The sequence below is a fragment of the Procambarus clarkii genome, chromosome 67 (genome assembly GCF_040958095.1).
Source record: "Procambarus clarkii isolate CNS0578487 chromosome 67, FALCON_Pclarkii_2.0, whole genome shotgun sequence".
NCBI classification, from domain to species: domain Eukaryota; kingdom Metazoa; phylum Arthropoda; class Malacostraca; order Decapoda; family Cambaridae; genus Procambarus; species Procambarus clarkii.
This window is the reverse complement of record NC_091216.1, coordinates 16,365,870-16,392,385: the sequence shown is the minus strand read 5'-3', so window position 1 is coordinate 16,392,385 and position 26,516 is coordinate 16,365,870. Positions and strand designations below refer to the sequence as shown.

Genomic DNA, 26,516 nt, shown 5'->3' with positions numbered 1-26,516 from the left:
CCTTTAGAAAGTCGGTGCCAATACAAACCACTGCTGGGTTTAAAGGGACTGAAGCCTCGAAACTTTGAAACAATCTCCCTACACAATGTTAACACACGTCTGAATCTCTTGAAACTAGTACGAGCTCACCAGCACTAAACCCATGCTAGTTGGAGGGGAAGCTGGAGCTCCAGGTCTTTCCCAGCTTTCAAAATCAATTTGGTCACTTCCTGCAGGGGTCATTTGCTTGGTATTTTCTGTATTTTAGCTTCACATGCTTTCTGTCCAGTTTGTTGTGTGTCCCTAGCTTGTAGGATACTTATTGGCATGTTCTCAGGGCTAGCCTTTCCCATGTGCTCCCTTGTGCTACCCTTGTACTGAGAGTTCTCTACTCTGGAGTGTTGAGGAGTTTACTCTTTAGAGGTTTGACCACTGGGGTGGAGGGGCCCTAGTTCAAGTATTTTAAGGGTCTTCTGGCCCCTCTGTCTAAGACTCTGGGGGCAAACATTTTAGTTGATTGAGGAACACTGGGGGGCTCGCATGCTTGTTTTACACTGCATACTGAGGTTGGCCTTCACAGTTCCTTTGGCTAGGCTGTGTTGATCTACTTGTAGTTCCTGGTTGGCATCCCCCAGTTCCTGGGTGCCCTGTTTTGTCTATTATTCAGGCTCTGATGATCTCCCTGTGGGTTTTTCAACATGTCCTATGGATATCCTCTCCAAACCTCCTCTTGCCTTGTGGAGTTTGAGGGCTGTTCATCATCCAAACTACGCGGCAATGATCATTCATTCTTCCTCCGCCATGCTGCCTGTTGGGTCATTGACACCTATTTTCTTGAGTCCTGTTGGATTTATTTTACCCATGTGGCTTTTTTTCTTATACTCCAAGTGAAGTGCAAGCTTATCAGGCTGCTGCCATCTGGCAGGTTCGGTTTGCCAGCTTTCAGCTTCATAAATTTGTTCCCGGTTGGATGCCCTGAAGCTGGCCCTGGTGGACCCAGAATTGGAGGTTTGGTAAACTCCACCTTGATTCCATCCATGTCTCATCTTTCTTCCCCTTCAGGTGTGATGTGCCTGGCAACTGTTCCTTTTCCCTTACCTCCCCCCCTCCTCCCTTCCACCCACCTGTGGCTCTAAACTGTGGGAGAGTTTCAGTCAGGGCGGGGTGTTTAGTTTAACCCTTAAACTGCACATGGCGTATATATACGCCATAGGGTGCCAGTCACGATTCAAATGGCCCGCGGCTTCACAAGGTTCACATCAGCTTCCTCAGGGCTCTTGTAAACATATACCATGTTTAAAAAAAATCTTGGGTAATATTCTCCAGTGTGAGAGCCACAGTACTGTTGGAGCAACCAAGGCTGACATACACAGCATGAGCTAACAGCATTGCTGTTCAGCTTGTGACCACAGCATCGCCTAAAAATGTCAAAATAAATATGTAACTGCTATTATTTAGTGATGACAATATTACAGATGACCCCTGACTGATAAAAATGACCAGGATTGTTGTGATAATTAGCACTGTGTGGGAGGAGTAATGCTGAGGGAGGGAGATAGTGTCGTTTACTGACTGTGTGGCTACCTGTTATTGTCTGCATTCACCATACCAGCTCAGTGGTTCTCTATGGTGAACACAAATGTAGATACTTATATATAATGTGTGTATTAGTGTAATAACAGCAAAATGATTGTTGGGAGGAGCCATTTGGGTGACGGAGGTGGCGTCATCTGCATGACTTGTCTAGCTGTGTAGACTGTGGCCACTATGCTCTTTGGGCACCCTACAAGCTTAGGAATACAGTTACAGTGCATAAAACATGTAGATACATATAATGTGTGTATATAGTGTAATAACATCACAAACAGTATTGTTGGGGAGAAATTTTAGTGAGCCTGACCTTGAATGAGTGAGGGAGGCTGCCGCCAGCTGACTGTGTGTGTAGCGATGTCTCTTAATGCCTGAACTAACTATATCAGCTTAGGTGTACAGTTGTAGTGAACAAAACATGTAGATATGTACTTATATATAACGTGTGTGTATATAGTGTAATAACAGCAAAACTATGTTTATTGTTTTATGAACGTAATAATTGAATCACTAATATGAACACCATACTTTTGAGTATAGCGATGATTCACACATTTTATTATATAAATCTATCACATTACACACTATTGAATATTAATACTGCAAAAAAATAAGAAAAAATCAAAGACATTAAAATAACTAGGTAATAATATCTTGGTGGCAACTCCCACCTAATAGCTCAGGTAACGCTGACCGTCTCTGATGACTGCTCTGTCAACGCCCACATTTTGCCAGACTTCCTCGGCCTATTGCGGCCAAAATATCTCGCCTATTTTTTTCCCCATGCTCAGGGAACACAAATTAACATTTTTAGAAGACAAAAAAAAAATTAGAATTTTTTTTTCTTTTGCACAAGGGTGTAAATCTCCTCAGGACCCTTTAGCAGCTTAAGGGTTAAGGTGTGTCTTGGCCTTCTCTTGGGGGTGGCTCACTTCGGGCGTGAATTGAGCTGCCTAGTCCACCAAGGTTTGAGGATTTTCCTATTTCCAACCCCCTTCTGAAACCTCCCTCTGGATGTTGTTTTTGTCCCAGGCAGTGCATGGACTCCAGCTCCGCCACTAAACCTTCACTTCTGACTTACGGGTTGTAGAGAGCCCAATAAGGGTCCTTGAATTAATTTGACCACAATTAGTATTTCATTCCTTCCAATGAAGGCCTTTTGCTTCATAGGGAAGAGGGTTTTCTTGGCACCGGAGTTTCCTTGTGTGTTTTTTTATCTTTCTGCAGCAACCCCCAGGGTGCATTTCCATGTGTCTTATAGTCCATAGGATATGTCCTTTCAGAGGTTTCCTTTCTCTCTGGTTCCCCCCTCCCTTCTGTAGTATGAGTGGATCTTTTCTTTTAAATACTGTAACTTCTGCATAACCTGCATATGACTTCTGATGGACCCTGCCTCTATTGAGTTTAGGTCTTCTTCACCGTATTGACTGCACTATGAGGTTCCGGAGTCTTCCAGACTAGTGAATACCTGTTTTTCTTGGGGCTTGGTACAGCTTTTGCAGTTCCTACTTGCTCTAGTGGTGTGAGGTTTCAAACTTTTTTTTCAGGTGTGTTTGGGTGGTTCCTCTTTTGAGACTGAATGACTGCCTGTTTGCTCTACTCTTTCCCAGGACATGGAGTTGGTGCAGCTTTATGCTCAGTTGCTTTCATTTTCTGCAGCCCTTGTAGTGGATGGCTTGTGGGCTTGCTCGCACTTGGCTACAGTTGTGTGTTTTCTTACCCTTATTGAAATTTTTTCTGACTGGCTCTGTACCTTTGCTCAGGGAAGTGGTTGTGGTGTTCTATTCTGCCTGTCTCACTTGCCAGCAGGTTGCGTTGGCCCCATCGTTGGATTTGGCTTGGTCCTTGGCCCCTTTTTGTCTCTACTCTTTCCAGAGGATGTTGTTGCTCAGTTCTTGTGTTCTGTGGCAGCTTCCCATTTACCAGTTACTGTGTACTAGGGGGTTCTCTTCCTCTTCTTCACAGGAAGTTGGGTAAGGCTGGGGCTTTACCTATTGCTGATTAGAGTAGGCCCTCAGTGGAATCTGATTCTGGGTCATATGTGGCTCCTGCTGCTGGTTCCTCTTCTGCTCATCAGTGTCATTCTCATGCTTCCTGGAAAGACTTTGCTGTTTGTAGCTCACACTGGCCCTTTTGTAGTTCTCTGTTGTTGGAACTGTTGGGGGGGGGGAAGATGCTCACCCATTTTGCCAACTCCTGGTCCCATGATTTATGGGCTTTTGGAGTAATTTTTTTTAAGCCTTTGGTGGAGTTGGTTCATCCTCCCCCCCCCCCCCCCCTCCCGGGGGTCAGGCCTTTCAGGGCAGGTTTCTTTCCCTTGTCTCTGCTGGCTCATTGCAGAGTGGGTAGTGGTTGGCATGGTCGAGACTGCATCTCTTTGTTGGGCGTCTTATTTCTTTCCAGTCCCAAAGCAAGACTTCATGTGCCACTTGAGCCCTTTTGGTCTTTTGACCATGTAGGTGTGTCTTTCTTCCCCTTGGTTCATGGTTTCTTCTTTGATCCATGATTTTTCTTCAAAGTGGTTTTCTGTTAGTGCACACCTCCAGTTGTTGGGTATGGGAGCTTTATGCTCTTCTCCAGAGATGGGGTTTTTGTTTGTTGGCATTGTTTGTTTACAGCCCTCTCCTCCTTTTCTGGGTAAGAATGAATCAACGAGCTTCCAAAGGGGTCCTTTGGTTGCTGATGCTTGGTTAGTTCGGCTGGGGGGTGCATCATGTGCTGTGCGCTGTGGTGACTGTTCCCCACTACCTTTTGTGCCACTGATTCTGTCTCGGTTTATGCTTTGTGGGTTATTCCTTCTTCATATGTTTCTTGTTCCATGGCTTGTATTTCTCAGGTCATCTGCAGTGTTTAGTGCAGCCAGCCTGTAGTCGACCCTCGTGCCCATTATGTTCATAAATATGCTGCTCTTATGATGGTCTTTGCTAACTATATCCTGGGCTGATACTTGGCTGCAGGGGATTTGATGGTCAAACAGGGTTTTAATGGCCTGGGATTTAGTTAATGTTCCTGGGCCTCATCATGCCTGTGTTACCTTGGGTAGTTTCTCTTGTCCATTCTTTGTCTTAATTACCTGTCATAATTACTCTCCTCCTCTTCCCTGGTAAGTCCCTTGTGTTTCTTCTAAATGGGTAGTTAGATTCTGGGGCTTCCCCAGAAAACCATGGTTGAATGTAAGGAAAGCCTCTCTTTGGATGAGCCCCACTGGCTTCCTGATTCCCTCCCTCCCTTCCAGGTTTGTCAGTTGGTGTTTATCATCTTTACATCTGCTCCAGAACTGGCTTGGAAGACTGGCATGACCTAATGAGCTCATGCTAGTTTTGAGAGAGTCAGTCATTTGTTTACATTGTTTAGGGAGTTTGTTTTGCAATTTCAAGTGCTTCGGTTCTTTTGAACTCGGCAGTGGTCTGTATTAGTTCACTGACTCTGGATGCTTTTCTGGCAGAGTGTAACACGCCCTTTGTGTGTCTGTAAGGGTCCAGGTTCTTGCTCATGGTCCTTGGTAGGCCATACAGGACTCCATGGCTGATGTGACCTAGTAGTTGGGAGACATCTTGGTGAGATAGCTTCAGGGAGTCATTGGGGCATCTAGAATGAGGTGTACTATTACATTCAGTGCTGGTTTTTCCATTGATACCCATGCTTTTCTTTGTCTGGCCATGGTCCTTATTCCAGCAACTCTACATCCATCATGCTGTCTTTCACACAATTCCTTCAGCTATATTTGCTGTTATTTCTCTGTTGGGTGTGTGGTTGATTAGTGCTTAGGCCTTAACACTTTCTCTGCCCAAGTGTGAATGGGTGTCCTTACTGGTTGGATGTTGATCATTGTTTTTTCTTCCATGTATTTCCCAGTTCTCCTCTTTCAGGTTCAAAGGTTGGTCTTTGCTAGGAATCTTGGTGTCTTGGTTAGGTGTAGCCGATACCTCACCTGGGATCCTATTGTCCTCGTGGAGTTTGCCAATCACTTAATTTCCTCTGGTGTTCTATCCCATACCCTCCTGAGCCATGGACACATTTTTTCAATGTGTGTGCCTTTTCTGGCCTTGGCTGCATTTGCCACCTACTGTCTTTGCATTGAGAAATATTGGCTGCAATTGGGGGGTTATCACCCTTCCTTTTCCCCTCTTTTGTTTCTGCATGTAGATTGTGGGCTCATTCTGGACCCAACATCACTGTTGCTATATCCAGGAGGCTCTGTACTTGCTTGCTCATCTGTTTTTGCATAGCATGCTCTGGGTTTATGGGGTATCATAAAGATATCTCCAATCACATCTCCAATCAGATGGAAATCAGGTCTTTCTATGGACTACAGAAAATAATATGGTGTTTAACCCTTGTGTTGCTCAGGGCTAATTAGCATTTGTCACCCACAAGTACATACCAAAAAAAAAAAAAAAATTCTTCTAAACCTGTTAATTTGTGTTCTCTGATCACGGGAAAAATAATAAAAAATTGTAAGTGGCATATATTGCCCGCTATAGGGCGGGGAAGTCTGGCAAAAAAACAGGCGCTGACTCAGCGTGCGTCCCAGACGGTCTGTTGCTCCCAGGTGTCAGGCAGGAGTGGCCACAAAGATATAATTACCTAATTATTTTAATGTCTCCGATTGATTTTTCGTAGTTTTTTTGCTGTAATATTATTCAATAGTGTGTAGTGTGATATATTTATATAATAAAATGAGTGAATCATCGCTGTACTAAAAAATATGGTGTGCATATTATTGATTCAATTATTATGTTCATCAAACAGTGAACAAATACTTAGTCGGTTATTACACTATATACTCAGGTTATATATATAAGTATCTGCATGTTTTGTTCACCATAGTGAACAACTAAGCTGGTATAGTGAGTTCAAACAGTAAAAGGTGGTCACACAGAGTCAGCAGACAATGCTACTTCCCTCCCCACCAAGATTACTCCTCCCACTACAGCGCTGATTATCACAACAATCCTGCTATTATCAGAATCCTGGTCATTTGTATCACAGTCAGGGGTCTTCTGTAATAATATCATCGCTAAATAATAGCATGAACATGTATATTATGGCATTTTTAGGCAATGCTGTGGTCACAAGCTGAACAGCAGTGCTGTGAGCTCGTGCTGCGTGCGTCAGGCTTGGTGGCTCGCTCAATACTGAGGCCCTCACACCCGGGAATTTGGCCCACGATTTTGTTTTAAATGGCGTTTGTTTACATGAGCCCTGATGAAGGTGAGGTGAACCCCATGTATCTGCGGGCCGTTTAAATCTTGTGTAGTACTCCAATACATCATATGATGGGATGCGCAATTTATAGAAAGTCACTCAACCCATCATATGATGTGTTGCTCAACTTAAGGGTTAAAGAAGATAAGTTCAAGTTCATGCGCTACGGAAAAATTATAATATAAAAATGGAAACCACGTACAAAGCACAGTCAATTCATAACATAGAACGAAAAGGCAATGTAAAGGATTTGGGTGTATTCATGTCGGAAGACCTTACCTTTAAAGAATGCAATAAAGTAGCCGTCACAACTGCAAGAAAAATGACAGGTTGGATAATAAGAGCTTTTCAAACCAGAGATGCTATACTGATGATGATGATACTTTTTCAAGACACTAGTGCTAGACACTAGTGCTAGTAGAGTGGAATACTGCTGCACAATGACAGCCCCTTTCAAAGCTGGAGAAATTGCTGACCTGGAGAGCATGCAGAGATTCTTTACTGCTAGAATTCACTCGGTAAAACATCTAAACTATTGGGACCGACTAAAAGAGCCTAAATTTGTATTCTCTTGAGGGCAGGCAGGAGAGATACATAATAATTTACACATGGAAAATAGTAGAGGGGCTGGTCCCAAACCTGCACACAGAAATAACATCACGAGACCAGGCGGCATGGCAGGATATGCAGAATACTCCCATTAAAAAGCAGAGGTGCAATAGGTACTCTGAGATAAAACTCTATCAACGTTAGAGGCCCGAGACTATTCAACATGCTTCCACTACACATAAGTGGCATAACTGGCCGACCCCTTGCAGTGTTCAAGAGAAAACTCAATAAGCACCTCCAAAGGGTCTCTGATCAACCAGGTGTGGCATTCATACATCAGGCTGCGAGCAGCCACGTCCAACAGCCTGGTTGACCAGTCCAGCAATGAGGAGGTCGGGTCAACGACCACGCCGCGGGGACACTAAGCCCCGAAAACACCTCAAGGTAGGTAAGGTACCTTCTCTTGAGGCTGCGGAGGCTGGGCTTTCCTAACTTTACTTCTCACTGACGACATCAGTCATTGGCTCCTGAATGCTTACAGCCTTTGTCATGTGCCCGAGATTGATACCCTGTTCATTCCTTCCATTATTTAAAAAATAATTTGAATAATAATTTTGGTAGGAGATTGGGTTGAGTTAGCAGTAAGTACTATAAGAGTTAATAAATATTAGATGAACAAGATTTAAAATTGTAAAGAAAGCTTTTTATTGTATAAAAAATTGAAAGTTCAGATGACAGTTGTACCTACAAATATATAGTTGACAAATTCAGAATTATTCAGTACTGTACTCTGGTCACTTATATGAATGTGTTTAAATTACACATTTACAGGAGTTCAATACTGAAAAGCAAAGATGATATGTAGGCTTTAATGATTCTACTCTGTTGTTTTTCATTTCTCCTCAGGTTCTGTTGCAGAAGCAAGTCGAGTAATAGAAAAGATTAGCCATCACAGTTGTAGCACTTCAAGAAGTGATAGTCCTTCAGAACTCTCAGAACGCAAGAAAAAACACAAAAAAAGAGACAAGGAAAAGAAGGAAAAGGTAACAGTGGCATTATAGCTGTTTTGTTCTCACTGTTCCATATTTCAATCCCCAAGATTTATACATGAAATAGTAGAGCTTCAACGTGTTCCTGTCTCTGAATGTTGGACAACTATGACCTTCAGTTGGTCTCCATCTATTCTGTGTGGAACACGTGTATTAAAACTTTCCCTGCACTTGTTCATAGAATCATTACCATGAAAAAGTAAATGGTATTCCTCTCTCTTGGAATGATGCTTGATTTAGGTACATTATACCCTTCCTCCCATTGATCTATTTTTGGTACATTATGCCCTTCCTTCCATTGATCTATTTTTGGTACATTATGCCCTTCCTTCCATTATGGTTCTCTCTAACTACATTATACTGTCTCTCCAATGATAATTTGCTTTAGTTGCATTGAACACTCTCTCCTATTCATGAACATCAGTTATGAAAAGAATTAGTCAAAATAACGTGCCTTATCAAGTCATGGTCCTTATCAGTTGCATTATTTCATCTCTTTAATTAGGATGCAGTGTATTTATTCTGCAACCATCAAACACATCATCATCAATAATCATTACCATGGAAAATTCAGCATTGCTAACCCTCTTGCTAAATTAATACTAGACTTCAAATATGTTAATGTTCAATATATTCCTCGCATCTCTATCATCCCACCTTTACTTCCATAACCCTTTGGCTGCTCTAGACAAAAACGGTGAATGCAAGGAAAGTGAACTATGACATGATAAGCAACCTCCCCCCAATGTGCTTAGAAATTTTTTTTAAATTATGTAATGTTTGACAGAATCTTCTGACCTTCATGACAGTCCCTTGGTCCAGTAATTGCTGCTACCAGTTAGCAGCAATTATGCATCCTGCAAACCCTCACACTTCATACAAGTTTCTGTAATTTTTGTTATAAAATATGGTAGGCATATTATTTTGTATATTATAACATATTTTGTTCAAGACAGGTTTTTTTTTTCTGGCAGAGCTAACCCTGGCTCCTAGCAGTTAGCTCACTTTGATAGCACCACTCATCAGAATCGGGAGTTCTGAATGGCCTAGTGCCATTCAGAACCAGAGCCCTGAGCTTCCCCTCCCCCTCAGAGGCACAGGAAGTAGGGAATTGTTGTCATCACCCTTACCAAGAAAGCATCCAAAAATTTAGTGAAGCAATACAAACGGTTGCAGGGTTCACAAAGGGAAAAAGACTGAAACAGCAAATTACTTAGCAAGTATTTCACTCAGTAGCTTTATTAAACTCCCCTAGTTATGTCTGGCCACCAATAGTGGCAACACGAAGTTTCCAGCTTCCACATCATTAGACCCTCATTCTTGTCGCTCATGTCGCCAAGTTTGAACCTCCTTGAATCACCAGTTTTAACGAGTTGGAGTTTTCCAAGATAAGTGTGGGCTATCCATTGAACTCTATCCTGTGGAAGCCATTTGCTTGCGTGTTGTTGTAAACTTAGGTATTTGCTTTATGAGTGCGTTTCATGCTTTACGTTTTTCATGAACTCTGTCTTTTTTTCCCTCGCTGCATGTGTTTAGGGCTACTCTTCCCTTGGGGCTCATTTTTATATTGCCCCTGCTATGATAGTGTGATTTGTTTGGGGAGTTCAAACGTTTGCCGTGGAGAGGCAAACTCCATACGCAGTGTTCTATCCTACTGTGTATGGAGTCTTGCCCTGGGTAGTACAAGGGTCTTTCAACTCTTCTGCAAGGCCCAGTGGCTGGGAATGTTTGGAGTTTATTGTTGTGGGATACATTGGGCTTTGCTGCTGATGCCTTTCATAGCTGTGTTTATCTTGCAGACTACTGGATATCTTACTTGGTTCCTATCTTCAGGCCCTGGCAAGCCCCACTGGTCTTTGATGTGGATAGTTGATTTGACACAATGAACCTGCACTTGCTACTTGTGAGTTTAAAGGTTGTCTATCGGGTTTCTGACAAACTATTGGTCAGTTTTGGAGCTCTGGGCCGCTTTGGACAGAACACTGGACGCGTGATCCTGTGGTCCCGGGTTCGATCCCAGGCGCCGGCGAGAAACAATGGCCAGAGTTTCTTTCACCCTATGCCCCTGTTACCTAGCAGTAAAATAGGTACCTGGGTGTTAGTCAGCTGTCACGGGCTGCTTCCTGGGGGTGAAGGCCTGGTCGAGGACCGGGCCGCGGGGACACTAAGCCCCGAAATCATCTCAAGATAACCTGAAGTCTTACTATCTCTCTCTGCGTTCTGTTAGGCGAGTTACCATCTACCCTGCAGTCTCTGATGTTTGGTTTCATTTGTCTGGCAATTTGGTTTTTGCCCATTTGTTTTTGTAGTGACGAGACTCCACAGGCTGCCTCAGATTTGCCTGTTTTTGTGTTGTGGCTTGTTGCTCATGTTGTTGGGAAGAAAGCTTACTCTCTATTAATTGATTGATATTTAATTAATAGATTAATTTAAATTAATCGAAGGACCACCCTATTTTGACTGAAAAGGGAAACAGATAAAGTTAAATGATAAGGACTGAAACACCAGTGCCTATGGATAAGAAACTATTAAAGATTATTCCTTAAACTTCAATGGGCTGTATAATATTAATGTTCGGGAATAAACTTTCCGTGCTTCACAAAATGGGGGTTAATACCAGAAGTAATCTACTCCCAGTACGCTTCATCGAGGCTGGTTCTTCCTCGAATAAAATTAGTAAATTCTACTAAATACTATATTAAGAAACATTAGATAAATTGATTAATGGTAAAAGATTATATGTTGATTAACCAAGAAATTATTCTCACTTGACCTTTATGAGGCTCACATATTACGTTAGATATCTCAAATCAAATAAACTAAATGTCTTCGACTGATAGTCGGTTCTAGAATTTTCTTAATCAAAGAAACAATAGAAAAGGGTTCAGCTGCTTAACTGGAATAGTGAACGGAGTGGTATAGGTGCAATGGCGTCGTCTGCTACTTGCTGCAACAAGTGAGCTCGAGCATGGCGTGGGAACATGAGGACCACGGCCGCTTGCAACACAAGCTGAAATTTCAACTGAATATACTAATTGTTTACACCTATTATCTAGTATCCTCACTATGCCATAGAAGGAATAAATTAATTCCTTATGGACGTACTTATTGTTTGGGGAGGTCGCGTGGCATAACGATGGACAGTGCACAGTAAAAAGATATATAAGAGAGATTGCACCGAAGCAATCACAGATTGCTACTGGAGCAATTGCACGTTCCTAGGCCGATTAACTACAAGGGCCTAACGTAGAATTGATGTAAATTCGACTCTCCCGGGACGCACGATGTGATTGTTGGCGTCGCTAGCTAAGCAATATGGCGAATGGCGTCTCTCAGCCTCCCTCCCTCAACTCGTCTCACGCATTCACAACAAAATTTAATAATCACGGATAATTCTTTTCCATGTAATTACTGATGTAATGCGTTAATGAGAACTGGGTTGCAATTATAGGGAATTAAATAATATCATATTCTCGTTAAATGGTGTTAATCGAGAAATGGAGAGAAATTTTTTTCCTCCATAGCATTCGTACGTAACAGATAAAACTGTTACTTGATAATAATCTCAGTTAATAACTCTTGGTTTTGGATTATTGGGAGCTATATTATCCGTAGTTAATTATTGTACAGAATACTGATAATTTTAGAGAACCACATTCAATTCTCTAACATATTGGGAATAAATATGTTTAGATAGACATTATCTGATGCAATCCTGCTTCTCAATGTTGTGAGAATATTAGCAATATGCTCAGATAAAGAAATATTAATTTATGTTAACACTACCATTAGTGGAATTAATAACTACTGTAATTAGTATACAATAATGATGTATTATAATACAATGGTAGTGTGTCAGTGTTGGAAATTCCCAACACATGTGGATGCCCTGTAGTTGGCCCATCTTGCTTTTTGATCGAGCCTGGTCCCAAGCCGGGCTCGGGGGAGTAGAAGAATTCCAGAAACCCTCTCCAGGTATGCTCCAGGTTTTAGAGATAAAGTAGCTTGTGTTAATGTTGGTGAACTGTTCACTTCTCCAATAAATCAACTCTATACATCATTGTCAACACTTGCACTCTTGAACCATTCTCAACATGCTCAGAATACCGGTATAGATTAAACATTTTCCTATTTCCTTAAACTGCAATTACCTTTATTTGCAGGATGATGATAAATTGGGCAAGAAGCACAAGAAGAAAAGTAAGGATAAGGACAAGGAGAAAGAAAAGGAAAAAGAAGGTGACAAGAAGAAGAGAAAGAAGAAGAAAGATAAAGATAAAGATGGTTTAGATGAATTCTTTGGCGGATCTCCAGAAAAAGAATTTGACGAGGCTTATGAAGCTATTTAATCCAGCCATATTTGCTGTTTAACATTGAGAGGGTATTTAAAGAAATCTTCCCTATGGTTATTTAAGGCCCAACAAAACACAGATGTATAAGGGAATTTAAAAATTTTTACATTATAAGTTTTTGTAAAGATATTGTAACAACCGTTAAAAGCTCATAGATAAAAAATGGGCAAGCTATATGCCATAGCACATTATGATATAATACATGTTGACTTGGTTAGCAATGGCCAGAAAACACTTCAGGTACTGTTTATCTCAAATTTATTGCTGCATCTTTTGAATGCTCTATTTTTTGTGATACATGTATTGTAGAAAATATGAAATAACATATGCGTATCATTCATGCTATATTTTCATCTTTAGAGTTGACATACTGTAGCTTGTTTGTTAAGTAGTTAATTAGATGCATTGTGTGTTCCAGAACAAAACATTTTGTTTACAATTTGGAGGGAAATCAAAATTTTCATACATGGTACTTGTAATGGACCTATTGATCAAAGCTTCAGTTCTCTTGATTGCTAATGTTTTTTTTTTTTTTTAGTTTATCATTAACGCATTTAGAAACTTAGAAAATGCTGTTAAAGTTCTTGGGGCTAATTTATTTTTTTTTTTTTTTTTTTTTTTTTTTTTTTGATGAATGATCAAATGATCATTGAGTATTTTGGGTCACTTGACTGTCTTAACAGGTTATAATTATCATGAATGCATTTGAAATTTTGCACTTGATGTGAATCTCTCTTAAGAAATGTAACAATGTAATTTACCAGTGATATAGCTCAGTGTATGATCCTCAGGGAGGCTCCATTTGCAACTTCTTGGAAAGGTGCAGCAGATATCCTGTATTGATCTTTCAACACACGTACAGTAGTTTAATTTGACCAAGAAACATATTTTACTGCCAGAATATTAAAAAAAAAAACTTTACTATCATACCTATGCTAAATGTCTTGAGAGACTGATACTGAACATCGTGTGATTGGCCCGGACAAGTAACGCTTGTGCAAGGTATTTTGGGTGGTTCTTAGCCTGACAGAGAAAATAATAATTTATTATTTACCTGTAACAAATAGCCTTCTACTACAGTCGGTTGTCAATCTACAGGAGAGAAACATTCCTGGAAAACCTTGTACAGAATAAATTGGGCAAGTCACTATTTATGGAGAAAAATATAGATGCATTCCAGTGATTTCGAAAGGTCTCCTTTTCTTTCTCTCATATCTCAAAAAATATTTAGTACAATATAATAGTCAATACTTTACACTTTTTCAATAAAGGTACTGTACTGTACAATTACTCAGCAATGTTCTATAGTTAATCAGCATGTAAGTGTAATTACAGGAAGAGTGTTACGCTTGTGGTATCCTGGTTACATATACTTTTCAGCAGTTATCATAGTTTCGATGCTTAATGGAGTTGGTATGCATTGTCTCATAGTTTAGTTCATCTGTCTTCCATTCCTTTTGCAAAGGCAGAGTGTCATATACCATTAATGGGTAAGCCAGGTAAGGTTTTATGGTGTCAGTGTTGTTAATAAGTTAGACATGCTGTTATATGAGTGTGTTGGTGAAGATAAATAGTAGCTGCCTCATATGGGCCAAAAGGCCTTTTGCAGTGTCCTTAATTCTTATGTTGTTCCTATTTTCTTATGGTTCCATCTTGTCATTGGCAGGTGTTTGTGGCAGTGTCACATTGAGTAACGATACCTCTACTGAGGAAGAATCAGATGCAGATATTTGGGTAAATATGTTGTTTTGTCTTGATTTTGTGGGGTGCCAAGCAAGATTCAAGAGCCTTCACAAACTCCAACCTACTTTTAAAATTTTGACCCATACATTTCCTGACTAGGGATTTATTCCATACTTTATGTTGATGACCTCACCATTTGCTGCTGTGGTAACGATATTTTCCACTCAGTGCCTGGGCTACTATGCATGACAAGTTTTCTACTATGAAAGCTTGTGCTATTACTTTTGCTGCATAACATATTGTCAACCATCTGCTTTTGACTCCCCTATGGGGTCAACTTTTATATATAAGGCTGATGTGAAACTCTTGTGGATGTCAAAGAATTAATCTTTGACAACTGCTTGTTTTGGGTGTTACATGCCCATTGCCTGCACACTGTATGATCAAAGACCCTTGTCATACTTTTATGTTTTGTCTCATTCTTCTTGGGTTGCAAATATTTGAATACTCATAAATATCTCAAGATAACATTCATCTGTGCTCCTCAGTATAGTATATATACTACACTGTATATAGCTCCTCAGCTTGTGGTCCTTTCATTTTCCCAACCTAGAACTTGTTCATAGAAACCAGTGTTGCAGTGTCACAAGACCACAGTGATCGATTTTGCATTTGATACATCACACGGTCATTCCAGACCCTCCATTCAGGCTTGTCACACTTTGACTACTGATCATTTTTAAATCCCTGCTCAATGTCCTTTGCAGTCTTGTCAGGGATGGAAGGCTTTCTTCCTGAAATATATATTTGAGATAATACAGAAATCTACTAACAACCTTTATTACATGATGAACATTGAAATTGAAATAAGTTTATTGAGGTATATGTAAGCATCCGTCAATCTCGTGGGGTTATGGAGTTGTGCCCTGTGTGTATAGTTGGATGCAGCGTCGCTGTGACTGTGAAGTCCAACCCGAGAATGGCAGTCCCGACCACAGCGAGTGCAGATAGACGCCGAAGCGGTTGCGTCCGTCAGTGGACGAGACTTCTGATATCTTTTCCTCTGCTTGCCTCTTCAGTTCGCCCTCAAATTGCTGGAGTCCCCTCTGCACTTTGCATCTCCAGGCAGGTCTGTCCGCAGCTGCTGCCTCCCAATTGTTGATGTCGATGTTCAGCTGCTTGAGATCATGTTTGCAGACATCTTTGAAATGCAGCTGGGGTCTTCTGGTGGACCTCTTTCCTGATGCCAGTTCTCCATATAAGAACTATATGTGTGCGGGCCATCTTCCATGCATGTGACATGTCCCAGCCATCAAGGGTAACTAATTGATGTCTTGTCCCATCACCTGTGTCTTCTTCAGGCTAATTATCAGACCGAATGTGGAGCAGGCTGCGGCAAAGTGATTGAATAACTGCTGCAGACCTTCTGTTGTGTGCATAATGATCGCTGCATTGTTGGCGAAGAGGAAGTCCCTGAGGATTCTCATCTGTACTTTCGTCTTTGCTCGGAGTCTGGATAGATTGAAGAGCTTTCCATCAGATCTTGTACGAAGATAGATGCCCTCTTTGGTTGCTCCAAAGCCATGCTTGACAAGGATCACGAAGATGATGCCGAACAGGGTTGGAACAAGAACGCATCCCTGTTTAACACCACTGTTGATGTTAAATGGTTCAGAAGTTGAGCCGTCATATACTACCGTGCCCTTCATGTCCTCGTGGAATAATTTTATCATGCTGAGTAGGGTGGTTTGGGCAACCAATTTTGGCCAAGATCTTGGAGTCCGTCCCTGCTCACGAGGTTGAAGACCTTTGTAAGGTCAGTGAAGGCAATGTTCAGGGGGTTTTCTCTGCTCCCTCCACTTTTCTTAAAGCTATCTAGGGGAGAACACCATGTCAGTGGTTGACCTCTCGGTTCTGAGACCACACAGTGGTTATAAATACACACTGTATTTATATATTTATAAATATAAATACACACTGTATTTATATATTTATAAATATAAATACACACTGTAGATATATAAATATATAGGTACATTGAGGTATAAATACACACAAAGGGATGAGGTAGCTCAATCTATTTTCACCCTGTTCAGTACAACATGTTCATATACAGGTATATATATATATGACACACATCACAATCACCAAACATTGAGTGATAAACATATACATTTCTTCCTTTACACATGCAGTGTTACCAGACGTACACATAAATACTTTCATGACTAGGTACATAGACATAATTTGCAATAGACATTCAAACAATTCAACAAAGTTACAATCTTGGTGCAGAATTCTTATCTCTCTCCAGAATATCATCACTCTTTCCATTGTGACACATCCAGGCTATTTGTTCAGGAACAGTCTTTATCTCATTATTTCTGTATACATTAATCGATTAATGGGGAATCAAGAACATAATGGGTGAAGGTGTGAGACATACATAAACATACCACACAATTTACACTTCATTTCATTATCATTAACACCTGTACCAATGATGAACATTATGCAGCATGGGCACCAGTAATATATTATACGATGAACATTATGCAGCACGGGCACCAGTAATATATTACATGATGGATATTATACAGCATGGGTTATCTTGGTTATCTCGAAATGATTTCGGGGCTTAGCTTCACCACGGCTCGGTCCTCGATCAGGCCTCCTTTTTGTTACACACCCCTTGGAAGCAGCCCGTAGCAGCTGTCTAACTCCCGGGTACCTATTTACTGCTAGGTGAACAGGGCATCAGGGTGAAAGAAAATCTGCCCATTTGTTTCCGCCTTCACCGGGGATCGAACCCGGAACCTCAGGACTATGAATCGGAAGTGCTGCAGCTGTCAGGCCCCTACAGGCCACCAGTACTATATTACATGATGGATATTATGCAGCATGGGCCACCAGTACTATATTACATGATGGATATTATGCAGCATGGGCCACCAGTACTATATTACATGATGGATATTATGCAGCATGGGCCACCAGTACTATATTACATGATGGATATTATGCAGCATGGGCCACCAGTACTATATTACATGATGGATATTATGCAGCATGGGCCACCAGTACTATATTACATGATGGATATTATGCAGCATGGGCCACCAGTACTATATTACATGATGGATATTATGCAGCATGGGCTACCAGTACTATATTACATGATGGATATTATGCAGCATGGGCTACCAGTACTATATTACATGATGGATATTATGCAGCATGGGCCACCAGTACTATATTACATGATGGATATTATGCAGCATGGGCCACCAGTACTATATTACATGATGGATATTATGCAGCATGGGCTACCAGTACTATATTACATGATGGATATTATGCAGCATGGGCTACCAGTACTATATTACATGGTGGATATTATGCAGCATAGGCACCAGTAATATATCATAACCTTTTAGTGAGTCACTGCCATAAAGTGGCATGTATGAATATCAAGGAAAATAATGTACTAGAATAGATTAATGTATTAACACTTTGCCTGGCCTGGCAGGCCATCCGCAGCGCACCTCAAGGTAGGCCAGGTATTGCCCGTGGGCACACAACCCAATGTGAAACTCACTCACAATGTTTATACTGTACTTACTAATAAGAATAAGCAAAAATTGATTGATTACAGTGTTATCGTCATCTCCTGAACTACGTGTACAGTATTGTTTTAATGACTCCGAGAGAGTCATCACGAAGCCAAAGTGTTAAATTTATTAATACAAATTAGTGGACAGATGATCATCTTGACAGGCCTAGGAAAGGAATCGGGTCTGCCTGTGATTCGTTTCCTAAGTAACAGGTATTAGTGCTTACCTATCGGTGGCTACAGGGGAGTGAGAGCTAGCGCTTTATGCCCCACCCCTAACCATTCATACCCCTCTCAACATTATTGTTGAGAGGGGTATGTCATCATATTTCTAATTAAAGTTGTGGATGGAATTGGTTTCAGCTACCTCTTCCTTTAATACATTGAGCTTGCCAACCACCCATTCAAGGAACGAGATCTTCCTTACATCTCTCTGGCTCAATTTAATGTCATGCTTCCATTGATTTACCATTTCTACAGAGTGGACTGTCGATGATACATGGTTCATAAGTGGCAGATATTTTGGTGTCGCACCTGTGTTTTTCGTCTTGTTGGCAGTATGAGATCTCTTGGCACTCTTTTTGTCTGTTCCTGTCTCTATAGCCTCCATAGCCTTTGTATGAAGTTTTCCTCTAGGTCCTTTGAACTTCTGACACTAGAAGAGGCTTCCTTCTCATCTACTATGATACTAAGGGCCTCCATCATCACTTTTGTATTTGTCAGAGTTTAACTTGAATATCCTCTAGTCTATTGTTTGTGCAGCTTATCCATATACTGCAAATTATTTTTTGTTCTCTTCCATTTATATTCTCTGAAAATTTGACTATCTGGTATTGTGGGTATGTGCAAGCATAACCAAAACAAATAATTGAAGTGGGAGAAGCATATCTCCCATTACATTACCCATGGTAAAGTTTCCAAGGAAAACTCAGGCCAACTGCTTCACTACATGTAATGCCTTATATTTGATTTATTAGATTCAGTATTTGCATTATTTTAAATTAATTTATTATTTTGTACATTCATCAAAGTTTGACAAATTTATGGAGGTATAATACGCGAACAAGATATATTTGTCATCAGTGCAATATTTATACTTTGTTGGTATTTCTCATAAATACTGTATTATATGGTATTTTAATGACTTCACTAATACAGTACAGTACTGTATTGGGTGCTAGATATAATTCATTTATGGAAAAACAAAATGATTACTAGTATAGAAGAACTGCCTTAGAAAACTTTGTTTTCCATCATTTGTAGTTAGGTAAAGATTATAGAGAAATGTTGAGTGAAAGAATTGAAATGTGTGATGGCTGGGAATTGGTTAGAAATGTATACTGTATTTGTTTTTGTAATTAGATATTTCATGTTTCTGATGATTTCATCTTGTAACTGATGAATCCCTAAAATAAATATATTTTTACAAGCAATGATCTGCAGAATGGTTTGCTTGCACAATATATATTATGCTTGCCTTTTATTATGTGGATCTGATATAAACACGAGTCAGAAATTTTACGATTACTTTTATTGTGTGGTAGATACTGAAAAATTATATACTTTAGTAGAAAATTTATGGATTTATTTGGATAAATTTTTGTTAGTACAAGCTGTCCTATTTTAAATCACTTGGGCTGGAGGGTAGAGCGATGGTCTCACGTCATGCAGGTCGGCATTCAATCCCCGACAGTCCAAGTGGTTGGGCACCATTCCTCCCACCCCTCCCCCTTGCCCCATCCCAAATCCTTATCCTAACTCCTTCCAAGTGCTATACTGTATAGTCGTAATGGCTTGGCACGTCTCCTGATAATTCGTTCATTCCTAAATATTCTTATTGTTCTCGATATAAAAATTGTTTCTGAATTATGGCATTTTTTAGTACAAATTTGTGTGTAGATAATTTTATACTGATAAATATTTGTACAAACTTGACAAGTGCTACTACCAAATTAACCGATGCTGCATATAAAAATCGGTGAACATTTAAATAAAATTTTAATTTATGCATTTTTTTTTACTATGTCTACCACCATAGCAATTTTATGTTGATGATCCTGGATATAAAAAAAAGTTTAATAAATCTTAACTTGAAAATTCAGATAAGTCCTCAATTTTATAAATCATTTCTTAAATAATCAAGATTAATTAATTATTAATTTGAACACTGGCAGTGGTGTAATATACAGTATATCTAAAACATAAGAAGATCCTTGTTACACTGATTGCTTTTTAAGTGATAATTATTATCGGTGATATTTATTTAGGTGTAGTCAGACATTTTTGGTGAATGGTAGTTTATAATGGTTTTCATTTAAGAAGATAAGCAGTGTTGGCAAGTTGGCTACAATAATATCTTTTTCAATGTGAACGTTCCTTATGGATGTGGACTTGTTATTTTACGCTTTTACCTATAAAATAACTTTAGTAAATATGGTATCTGTGGCCTAGATATTTTAAGATACTATTGAGTAATCAGGTTCTAAAGTTCACCTATTTGTTGCTGTTTTTAGATTTAGTTTTACCTAATTAATTTAGACATGTTTACCTAATTAAGTGAATGGGGGGGGCTTATATTGAGGTTCCCCCCAAGTTTAAACTACTGACCCTTCCCAAGGTGCAGCAAGCTGACTACCTCCTGGGTACATATTTGCTGCTAGGTGAACAGAGGCATAAGGTGATAGGAAACGCATCCAGCCTTTTCTGTCCTGCCCGGAATTCGAACTCGGAATTCTCGATTGTGAGTCGAGAATGAACCCAACTGTACTATTGGGACTCTAAAAATTATTATTGTACAGTACTTAATTTACAGCTGTGCTTCAATTTTGTCATTACACTGTATTATGCATTCATTTAATTTTATTTTCTGCCCAAACAGTCTCTAGTAGAGGAGAGAGAATCCCAAACTGAATCTCAAGTATAATAGGTGCCATTTCATGCAGTTGTATCGCTTAGCTTCCAAGGTTGAAATGGCTTTATACTAGGTATTTTTGTTTATAATACAGTACCTAGTGTAGACTTAGACCAGTTTAACAAATGCTTCAGATTTGTGTGTGTGTTTAATTACCTAAGTGTAATTACTTAAGTGTACAGTACTTACAAGATGAGAGCTGTGCTTGTGGCATCCCGTCTTCCTAGTACTCTGTCATATAACGCTTTGAAACTACTGACAGTTTTGGCCTCCACCACCTTCTCACCTCATTTGTTCCCGCTGTCTACCACTCTGCAAAAGAAAACTTATTTTAATAAGTTAAAACTTAAAGTCTAAAACTTAAAACTATTTTTTTGGCACTTTTGTTTCTTAGTTTGTGTGTGTGTGTGTGTCTAACCTGCAATTGTTTTTGTTTACATGTACAGTTGAACCTCGAGATACGACCATCCCTCTTTTCAAATTTTTTGGGTTATGACTGCATTTCGTTGGAAAATTTGAATCGGGTTACGACCTTTGCCTCGCCTTGTGACATTGTTGATACACATATGGGTCAACCAAGCGTGTGGTTCCTGGTGGCACGAGCGACCCCACTTCAGTTTGCCAGAACTGCCCGCTTAGTGACAATCGTTCTTGAATTCTTTGTAAAGAATTTAATTGTTTTTGTGTTTTTTTCATTTTTGAACATAAAAGTAATTATTATATATCATGACATGGGTCCCAAGAAAGTCAGTGGTAAGGTTCAACCTAAGAAAATAGTTGTGAAGATGATGATAGAGGAAAAACATGATCATTCATATGATCAGATGTTTTTTTCTACGTTTCAACACATGTCTGTAGTGAGACATCACATTGTCTCACTACAGACACATGTTGAAATGTAAAGAAAAACAAGTGTCTACAGAAAGATTCTTAGTAAGGACAAGCAAGCAGTGAACCACAACCAGGTCCATGCCTGCAAAATGTAGGAGAGAGAGTACCCCATCTCAGATGGCAGTGAGGGCATCACTGCCTGATGTTATAATGGAAGGGGACTCCCCTTCCAAACACTTAACACCACTTCATTGTCTTCCATACGCCAACAAGTCATCAATAAAGTAAGCTATACCTTGTACATACTATAATACAAAATATTTGTGTGTATTATTATGAAATATATTTAGAAGTTAATATTTTTGGGAGTGTGGAACAGATTAATTAAATTTACATTACTGTATTTCTTATGGGAAAATTTGTTTTGGGTTATGAATTTTCAGCTTATGACCTGTCTCTGGGAACGAATTAAAGTTGAAAACCAATGTATCACTGTATTTTATTTTATCTAAATGTACAATAACTGAAAATTTATATTTTGTATTTGCAGACCAGATGTTTGGTTTCATGTATAGGCTAGAGAGATGTATATGAATGGGTTTGGGTGGATATAAATAGGAACTGCTTCTTATAGGACAATAGGCCTTTTACAGATATCTTAATTATTATTCTTATGTAAACAAATTTAACTAACCTGTGCGCTACTTACCAATTAGCTATTATATAATTTAAAGTTGGATTTTATTTTTAATTTTGGGGTTGCTTTTTAGATGATCAAAGATATAGCTTTTTAAATGAGAAGGCAGCACCATGATGGATGGAACAAAGACTGCAGTGCAATTATAGGATGAAAGCAGTGCTTGTAGTGTCCTGTCTCCTCTCTGATCTTTACTACATGGCATCTTGTAGCTTTCAGTGGCTTTGGCATGCATTACGCTCATATTCTATTGATTTCATCCATTTACCACTTGTGGCTTATATTTATGGCCACTTGTTCTTGTAATTAGAGATCTAAAAAATTATTCCTCATCAACTTTGTCGATTCCTGTCACAGTTTTGTATATGGTGATCATAGGTTGTCCTTGTAACTTTTCTAATTTAATGATAGGCTTTTTAAGATAAACTTCACAGCTACTGGTACTGTATTTTCTAATTTGGGTCTCGCATTTGTCATGATTTGGTTTAGTACAGTAGGAAAGCATACATCAGGTGTAGCATGATACTTTGTGTGCACATGAGAAAGGATTGCTTCTGAAATATTTTTTAAAGGATGTTATGTAATTATTAAAAATTATATATATTGGGAAATTTGTAGCAGTGACGGAAATTTACGAGTTTACTGGTAAATTTGGTTCATCTCATGCCTCAAAGGAATTACAATAATGCATTTTAAAGCAATGTAACTTATTTGACATTTTATTATATAAATTGTATGTGATCTCATTTTCTCTCTAATTATACTTATGAAGACATACATCTGGATGTACAGTTCTGAATATCGAAAGTTTTATATAATATATATATATATATATATATATATATATATATATATATATATATATATATATATATATATATATATATATATATATATATATATATATATATATATATATATATATATATATATATATATATATATAATCTACATTTGAGTGAGGTGGATGGGGTGAGGTCGTATTAATAGGGTATTAAATTCCTAAACACAAGACAGAACACGAAACAATGGGTATTGAATGGAAGTGATTGTAGAAAGCCTATTGGTCCATATTTCTTGATGCTTCTATATTGGAGCGAAGTCTTGAGGTGGGTAGAATATAGTTGTGCATTAATTGGCTGTTGATTGCTGGTGTTGACTTCTTGATGTGTAGAGCCTCACAGACGTCAAGCCGCCTGCTATCGCTGTATATATCGATGATTTCTGTGTTGTTTACTAGGATTTCTCTGGCGATGGTTTGGTTGTGGGAAGAGATTATATGTTCCTTAATGGAGCCCTGTTGCTTATGCATCGTTAAACGCCTAGAAAGAGATGTTGTTGTCTTGCCTATATACTGGGTTTTTTGGAGCTTACAGTCCCCAAGAGGGCATTTGAAGGCATAAATAAATATATATATATATATATATATATATATATATATATATATATATATATATATATATATATATATATATATATGGTCTTGAATGTCTATATATGGTCTTGAATGTCTGTGACATTCATCAATGTTTTCCATTGTTGTGTTTTTCAAGAGATCCATAACCTTTAAGCACCTTTTTGCATTATTATTTTTGTATCAACCCATGTATATCTTATATATATATATATATATATATATATATATATATATATATATATATATATATATATATATATATATATATATATATATAAATAATATGTATGTGCATGGGTCTTTGACTCCTCTGCGAGTAATTGTGGATGGGGGGCCCCTGCCCCAGTGCCCTCTATTCTTGACGTTGTCTGGGACAGGGAAGAATCCAGAGGTAGGTAGCTGGGTGCCCTTTTTACTCTGATTGGTCATTGGTTTCCTATAAGGAGGAGTATTCAATTAAAACAGAGGGTTTATTGTGCTGGGTTCAAATAACATTCTCGGAGGTCTCTTTTGTGCCGAGGACTATAAATTTGCATCTTTCATTCTTGGCAGCATGCTCAAATCTTTATCGGCTCTATCTTCAAGATTAAGACCTCGCACTTTAATGTACCAGCCTTCTTTTAAATTTGAATCGGCTACTGCTTGTGATACGAGGAAGTTCCTGATTTGTCCTTGGAGACCAGGCATGGCTATTGCCATTCCCAAACGCTCAAGTGGTGTGGGACAAGTTCAGTTTGCATGGCATTTTTGGGTGGTACTTCCTTCATGCTGCTTTTTTATTTCAAATAGGAGTCCTCCCCAGCATTGAATATAAAGAACACCTCTTTCTGTTGTCTTTGTTGACTCCTTGGGATCCTCCCTTCCCCATTTAGGGGCTTTGGTTTACTCATCTTCCTGGATGGACTGAGGTATCAAGCCTAAGGGTTTGAGGAGTTAGGTGTGTAGTCCCATGGTTAAATATACAAAAGAACTGCATCACAACCAGGTGGTTCGTGCGACTCAGGGCTTTTTTTCTGTTTTATATGCTTTGTTTACCACTAAGTTTTGATTTGCTTACCTTTTTGGTGGCCATTTCTTGGTAAGGGTGATCTACAATTCTGTTTCTTGTGCCTCTTTTCTTGGGAGGAGCCCCTACTGCTCCACAGAGCTATCTATTGCTGATATGGATACCCTAACTATTTTGCATCAGTCGATGTGGGTGGAGTTCTAGGCCTACCGGGGACCATGAGTCAGAACCTGGCCCCCCTCACAGAGGCACGAGGAACAATGGCCCATAGAAATGCACATGTGATTTGGAGCATTCTATATCTGCCATCGACCGGGACAAGCACCCATAAAGGTAAGCGCCACAAAACAAACCCCTATTCTGGTTAACAACTAAAATCGGCAAACGAGTGGACAGAACTCCCCAAAAGAAAAGCGAGCAAACAAGCATGACGTCACACGAGCCGCGCAGCTCCCCCCTTCCCGGGAGGGGGAAGGGGGAGTCCCAGACCCTCGTGCCAGCGATCTCCGCCTCAGTTCCTCGGCTGATGGGATCGTGCATGGTCGTGTGGTTCCAGCTCCAGTTTTCTCTGTGCTGTTCATTGTTTTCAGTGCTGCTCTTACGGTAGTCGTGTGAGCTGGGAGTAATATTCTCAGGTACTCAGGCTGCACGTGCTTAGGGTCTCCTTCCCTGAGTGCCCTGTAAGTACTGCCCTTGGGGCTTGGGGTTCTCTTCCACAAGTCGCCTTGGATCTACCTCTGTTGGCCTTTCCCTGCTTGGCGTTTGGCTACCCCGAGTGTTTGGGGGTTTTCCTCCCTTGTTTGCCTTAGGGTAAGTGGTAGTTCTTGCACTGGTGGGGTGCGAGGTACTGCGTAGCGTCCACTTGCATGGTTTTTCTTTTCTTTTTGCCTGGTGGGGGGAGGGGGGGTCTGCCTTGTGTTCTCCCGCCCTCCTTATATTAGGGTTGTTTTGTGTGGTGGTACCCCCTGCTTCGCCCTCGTGAGTGGACACGTCTAGTGGGTTCAGCTTTTAGCAGTTTGCTTGGTAGTTTGGGGCGCTGGTTAGCAGTGCCCTGCCTGGGATAACCCTTAGCAGACCCAGTCTAGGGGCCCTGGAACACCCCCGCAGGGGCTCTTGGGTCCGATGGAGCAGACCCTTGTGTCCCCTCTTGCTCTGCGAGTTTGAGGGTTGCTCTGTCCCCTTGTCTTAGGGCGACACTCATTGCTTTTGCCTCCGTTATGCTGCCTGTTGGGGCAGTGACACATTTGACCCCTGAGTCTTGCGAGCTGTGTTGCTTGTTCGTGACTCAATTCACCCAGACTGATGATGATATTCTTCGGGTGCAGACAGCGTGCACGTTGCAGGGTAGGTTTAGGTTATTCCAACGCGCTCAGTTTGTCACTTCCCCAGAAGCCCCAAGGCTGTCACGCTTTGCCTATAGGGACTCGGACTTGGGAGTGTTGGTTGCTTCGGCAATGGTTCAGTCCGCGCCCCCTCGTTCTTCCCCTTCGATGGTTTATTCGGTCCCCGTCCCCCTGCTTCCGGCCCCGAAGTGTCTGAGGGTTTCGGGGTCAGGGCAGGGTTTAGAGGTTTTGGAGACTCGGGAAGTTTCGGGGGTTGCCCCGTCTGGGGTGGCTGCGGAGGCATTTGAG

The 26,516-nt window shown here is 40.1% G+C and overlaps 1 protein-coding gene across 5 annotated transcripts in view; it reads left to right on the top strand.

Annotated features, from left to right (window-relative positions):
- LOC123767542 (rab-like protein 6) overlaps nt 1-20,030 on the top strand; it is a 70,114-nt gene extending 50,084 nt beyond the window's left edge. For all 5 annotated transcript variants that reach the window (XM_045757238.2, XM_069310364.1, XM_045757239.2 and 2 more), the window contains 2 exons: nt 8,233-8,369; nt 12,539-20,030. In XM_045757238.2, coding sequence (XP_045613194.2) covers nt 8,233-8,369; nt 12,539-12,724 — 323 coding nt within the window. In that variant the 3' untranslated portion in view covers nt 12,725-20,030. The remainder of the gene's footprint in view (nt 1-8,232; nt 8,370-12,538) is intronic.
- Nucleotides 20,031-26,516: the final 6,486 nt, after the last annotated feature.